Consider the following 5,937-nt stretch of genomic DNA (forward strand, 5'->3'; position numbering starts at 1 on the left):
AACTTCGCAAGAAGTGTCCTTGCATTTAGCTTTTCATAACTTGTCTTCAATTTTGTGTGAGCTTCAAGAAGCTTCATTTAACTTGAATTCTTATGTGGCTCCAATGATTTCACATATGAAGGTTAAATATGATAAGTATTGGGGGGATGTGGGAAAAGTGAATCATTTTCTTTACTATGGAGTGATCTTTGATCCTAGGTTTAAGTTTAACTATATTGAGTGGTCTTTTAATGATATGTATGGGCATTCTAGTGACCTTGCCAAGAAAAATATTGAATGTGTCAAAACTAGTTTGTTTAAACTATATAATTGGCATAAATCTGATCATGATAAGAATGTTGGGGCTAGTCCTTTAAGTGCACCAGGGAGCACTTCCCTTGGAGAAGCATCTTCCCAACCAAAAGAACCATCACCTTTTACAAGGGCTAATGCTTTTAAGAAACATCTGAAGGAAAAAGACACAATTGAAAATGAAAATGAACTAGAGAAGTACTTAGGTGACCCTTGTTGCGGGGAGGGGGAAATTTTAGTATTCTTAATTGGTGGAAGGAAAATTGCACCCGTTATCCTATATTAGCAACCTTGGTTCGGGATGTGTTGGCAACACCTGTTTCTAGTGTAGCCTCAGAAAGTGCTTTTAGCACGGGGGGGAGGATTTTAGATATCTATAGGAGCTCTTTGAGTCCAGATATGGTCGAAGCGCTTATATGTACTCAAAACTGGTTGAAGCCTTTTGACAATGATCTAAATGTCCTTAATATGACTGAAGAATATGAGATTAGTGAATCAATTGTTTCAGGTACGTTATTAATGAAAACTTTGTCTCTTTTAACATTATTTTAAATATTTGTTAAAATTAAGCCTCTTGCTATATGTTTAACGTATGTTTAAACAACTTGTAGAGTTTCAAGTAGCTACTGGTGGAGCAGCTGCTCCTACACAGGCTGGGCCTGTTTAATTCTCGCCTAGGTATGAAAAATATAGTTTTGTTTTATGTCTTACATTGGTTTAACTATACTGATTTGATTTGATTTGCAGCTGTGAATTTTTGAATATTTTGGAGTCACTTTGTGATTCAATAAGACAAGCCTTTCTTTTTGGAGTCATTTTTTGAAACTAAGGATGGAACCGTTTCAGTAGCTACTGCGTTTGCTGGTCATCAGGCACGTTGTCTTGGGCTTATGCAATTGTTCTTACCGAAGTACACAAACATAATGTCACTTGTATTTCTTTTGCATTTGTGCTCAAGCTTACAAACTGAGTTTGAATACTGCATGTTATGCTAATCTGTTTTTGGTGGTGCAGTATACTGGGATGATGTTACTTGAGGAGATGGCCTGTGTAATGTTCTCTTGGTGGTGCAGTAAACTTTTTGGTGGTGCAGTAAACTTTTTGGTGCAGTATACTGGGATTATGCTAATCTGTTTTTGGTGGTGCAGTAAACTTTTTATAAGATTAGTTAACTGTATGTACATTGCTCTAAGTTTGCTTGTGATTCTTGCAGATGCTTCAATGTTGTGTTTAATGCCTGTGTTTAATGCCTGTGTGATGATATAGGAACTTATTATGCTGCGGTTATTGAGAACCGGGCTGATTTTACTGGCCGTGTAGTAGTTGATGTGGGTGCTGGTAGCGGTATTTTGTCATTATTTGCTGCTCAGGTAGCTCAACATCTTAATTTTGCTCAATCCTAGTTGTAGCATATGATAGTGTCGTTGCCTCTAACTAAATCAAAAACCTTGGTGTTTCAGGCCGGTGCAAAACATGTTTATGCTGTGGAAGCATCTGAAATGGCAGAATATGCCCGTAAACTTATAGCAGGAAACCCAACACTGGCTCAACGAATTACAGTGAGATTTATTTCATAGTTTTATCGCTATAACAATCAATTTTCAGTAGGTATCTTATTTTTCAGCGAACTAATTTACATATTAATCATTTTACTTAGGTGATTAAAGGTAGAGTTGAGGATGTTGAGTTGCCAGAGAAAGCAGATATTCTGATCTCAGAGCCCATGGGTAAGCTCATATTATGATTCCTTTGATAAGTCTGGATAAAATAAAAGTGTTGCTATTCAATTTAGAATTTATAACATGTGTATGTTGTCTTGTCAAATACAGTAGTTTTTTTCTTTTGTTGCTTTGTAGTGTAGAACTAAATGTTAAGTTGCTGCACAAAGTTTTGAAATGATAGTGTTTTATAAGCTGGGAAAATTCCTTTGTTGTTATGCAGGCACTTTGTTAGTTAATGAGAGAATGCTGGAGTCTTATGTCATTGCCAGAGATAGGTTTCTCACTCCTACTGGGAAAATGTTTCCTGGGGTGGGAAGGTAAACTTAGCTCCCTTCTTATGTTTATTGTAGCGGACATGGCAACACTAACATGATCATGACAATATTATTCTACTAAGGGAGTTTAGTGCCAGATAACTATCTTCCTTTTCAAATTTCTTTAGCCAAGTATGAGTTTCAAGGAGTTGATCCTAACTTGTTCTAAATGATATACTTTGCACAATGGTATAGGATTTTGTTTGGACAATCTTATAAAAGGCATTTCTATAATAAATTTGTTGAATTGTTTGGATAAGCTTATAAAACCTGTAGTGGTTATTTTTCCATTCAAAATAAATTGTTTGTGCTCCTCAGAGATCATTAATATATATTTTAAATATTTTTGTCTGAAGAACATTTGATTGTCGTCAAGTTTTTAAACCTTTTTTTTTTTTTTAATTCAAGTGTTTTTCTTTAAAAAATAGAAACAACTAGGCGCTTGGAATTATGCTGATTTCCTCCGCAATGTTTCTAATCATCTAATTAATGTCTTTTCCTAACCTTGAGATTTTTACCGGTGCAGGATTCACATGGCGCCTTTCACTGATGAATATTTGTTTATCGAAATTGCTAACAAGGTGTGTAATGTGTTCGTGTGTATATGAGTGTGTGTTAGTGATGAATTTTTGTTTGTGGAAAATGCTAATGTGGTGCATAATTGTATGCCTATATATAAAAAGACACCACATTTGTATTTCTTGCATTATCTAATACATCTTCTCATACATCTTTAAAATTAAAAGGATTTCCCAGACACCACATTTGCATTTCTTTCATTATCTAATACTACTTCCCATGCATCTATAAAATTAAAAGGATTGTTTTGCTGCCTTGAGTTGCAGCAGTTTAAAATGAAAAACAAAATTTATGTTTATCATGTATTCAGGTTTGCAAAGAAGCCAACCTAAAGCATCTCTTGCTTAGATTTGATTCAATTGTCATTCTAATGGATTTCAATGATATTATGATACTAAATTGTAACCTTGCTTCCCCTGACTGGCTGTTAATCAGAGTACCAAAACATTTTACTTTGTAAAATGTTGATTTCATAATTCATGTTTTAGAATTGCTCCATGGATATTCATTCCTCTACAGATTTATTAAGTTGCTCCATGGATATCATTCCTCTACAATGATTGTTCAATCCATTTCCGAAAAATGCAGCAATTTCATAAGTTTTAAGATATATTGTTTTATTTTTTTGTTCATAAGTAAACTAAAAGTTTAAAGACTAGTATAAAATTGTGCTATTTAAATCCTAGATAAAATCCACTTGTGTTGGGTTTATTTTGGAATGAGCTCAATTATTTTTAAAACCGAATAAACCGCATTATGAAACCGAACCGAACAAAACCGAAACCGATAATAACCGAATTGCAAACCGGTCGGTTTTGGTTATGTTTTTTCCAACCGATGGTTAGGTCGGATTGGGAATTTGGGCCCGAAAACCGATCCAACCCAACCGATGTCCACCCCTACCCTATACCTAGGCACTCACAACACAATTCAGAGAAAGGACTCTCTCATCTCTCTCTCAGACTGGCTTTCCCTCACTCACATTTCTCTCTTTTCTCCCTCACAAAAAAATCACTTCATCTTCCTCCTTCAACCATTTCCGCCTCCGGTCACCACCACTCTCCCCAAATCGAACCACCTACGACCATCACAACCCTCGCCACTAACAACAACCCATGTTCGCCCACGATCTACTCTCTCCGGCCGCCGCGATCCACCCGTTTCACCTCCTCCGTCCAAGATCCACAGCCGACACCTCTTCAACGCTACCGACAACGGCCAATAAACCCCCGCCTCCACTTCCCATTCATATCTTCATTTCCAGATTCCGCCCGCTCTAATCTCCACACAACAAACGCGACTACACCATCCCTCGCCGTCCAAATCAAACCACACCACCGTCAACTCTTATCGCTCTCCAATCGCCCAACAACAACAACCAAAGGTCCCTTCTCTAAGTCTACATCTTCGTTGAAAAAGAAGCATCCGATCTGTTACAACCACGACAAAAAAAACACCAAATCGATTATAGTTAAGAAAAGCTCAACGGCTCATCCTCCGCCGGGAGACGCTAAAGTCCGACGAACTTAGCTCATCGCGTCACACCACCATCGAAGACGTCTTCTTCCTTCCCATCTCCGGTAACCACCCACCATCCGTCACGACTAGCTACTTCCGTCCACACCCTTCACCGGTAACCTTCCAATCATTCAATAGAATTTGTTCTTTCCTTATCTTCCTATTTTCTTTGATTTGTTTCGATTGGGGATGTTAAACTGATATGTTAAGATTTTATGGTATTCTCGTTCTGAACAAAAAACTGAAGAATTAATTTCTCATAGCATTCCACTTATGGTATTGAACGTACATAATTTAGTTCACAGGATTGGTTATGGTTACCCTTGTATTTTGGCTTTGTACAGGAGACCGGCATGGAGAGTTTTGTATAATGTTCTATAATGAATGGATAAATATTAAGTCTTGACAACTAATGAGAATTTTCAAACTGAACTGATATTGTGTTTGTCACAGTAGATTGGTCATTAATCTTGGTTTGATACGATTTTGTAAATATTATAGAGTTGATTAATATATATTTTTTTTGTTTGTTTTTGTTTTTCTCATATCAAGTAGTCAAACATTACAATCACATAGATTTCTTTTTTTGGGGTTTTAGATTAATGATTTCACTATTCTGTCATTTGGATCTTATACTGTATTGAAGTTAGTTTCTACTATGACAAAAATCCCAAGGCTAAAACTTATTCCTTACATAGTTCCAAATTATTGAGCTAATTGGTCTCTGTTCAAGTTAAGTAGAATATAGATAATATTAATCATAATTTTGTGATTATATTGATAAGTGATTATTAAAAATTATAATTATATTGACATTTGTTTGTTGAAACATTTTAGTGTATATAGACTTTGACCCAATTTTGTCATGACATTATTGATCTTTGACAATTAAATATGAACTTTGTGAATATAATTCATTTCTAAATGAGATTTTCATTCCCGGATTCGGCAATCTTATGCCGGTATACCGCCAAACTTCAATAAATTAATAGAATAATTCGCCGCGTTTGGATTTTGCAAATAACATTAATCATTGTTATCTCGCACAAACCGGTTTGAGCACACCAATTGAATTTGTGTAAATCAACATTATCAGATATTTTCATTCTTTTGATTAAATTATTCAATTAACTTAAATTTTGTTTAATTAATTGATTACTATTAATTAATTTTAATTAGCATGATTATTTGAGCTTAAGTAAAATAATTTTGATAATTAATTTTAATTAAGTTACTTAATTGATTCAATCAAATCTTAAGAAATTAATTTGGTTAATTAGAAATTTATTGATTTATTTCATTCCAATTCACCATCAATTCAAACCAATTTCAAAAAGCACAAACCACAATTCTCGATTCAAATATCGAGCCCATTTTCAAAAACACCTTGGTGAGTCGATCGCTTTTATGCATCGCCATCAACCTCACATAGCTTACTCTTGGGCTTTCTTACAATGAGACCTATTTGATTATTGATTAATTGAGTAGATGAATAATACACTAAATAAAATTAA

At 35.0% G+C, this 5,937-nt stretch overlaps 1 protein-coding gene and 1 long non-coding RNA gene across 2 annotated transcripts; both read left to right on the top strand.

The window, feature by feature from the left end:
- Positions 1-524: 524 nt before the first annotated feature.
- Positions 525-1,099, top strand: LOC127086844 (uncharacterized). Its single transcript, XR_007789653.1, has 3 exons — positions 525-799; positions 903-969; positions 1,039-1,099. It is a non-coding gene; the product is annotated as an uncharacterized LOC127086844 (long non-coding RNA).
- Positions 1,100-1,214: 115 nt separating this feature from the next.
- On the top strand, positions 1,215-3,403 carry LOC127082309 (probable histone-arginine methyltransferase 1.3). The gene is made up of 7 exons (XM_051022547.1): positions 1,215-1,223; positions 1,306-1,438; positions 1,558-1,661; positions 1,752-1,850; positions 1,949-2,018; positions 2,233-2,329; positions 2,853-3,403. The coding sequence occupies exons 1-7, from the start codon at positions 1,215-1,217 to the stop codon at positions 2,932-2,934; spliced, it is 594 nt and encodes a 197-aa protein (XP_050878504.1). The 3' UTR covers positions 2,935-3,403.
- Positions 3,404-5,937: the final 2,534 nt, after the last annotated feature.

This window comes from Lathyrus oleraceus, chromosome 5 (genome assembly GCF_024323335.1).
Source record: "Lathyrus oleraceus cultivar Zhongwan6 chromosome 5, CAAS_Psat_ZW6_1.0, whole genome shotgun sequence".
NCBI lineage: Eukaryota > Viridiplantae > Streptophyta > Magnoliopsida > Fabales > Fabaceae > Lathyrus > Lathyrus oleraceus.

What these genes read in the sequence shown, in the direction of transcription:
- LOC127082309 (XM_051022547.1), top strand. An exon ending in TGTCATTATTTGCTGCTCAG is followed by an intron (nt 1,662 to 1,751) that starts GTAGCTCAACAT and finishes TTGGTGTTTCAG; the next exon opens with GCCGGTGCAAAACATGTTTA. An exon ending in CACTGGCTCAACGAATTACA is followed by an intron (nt 1,851 to 1,948) that starts GTGAGATTTATT and finishes CATTTTACTTAG; the next exon opens with GTGATTAAAGGTAGAGTTGA.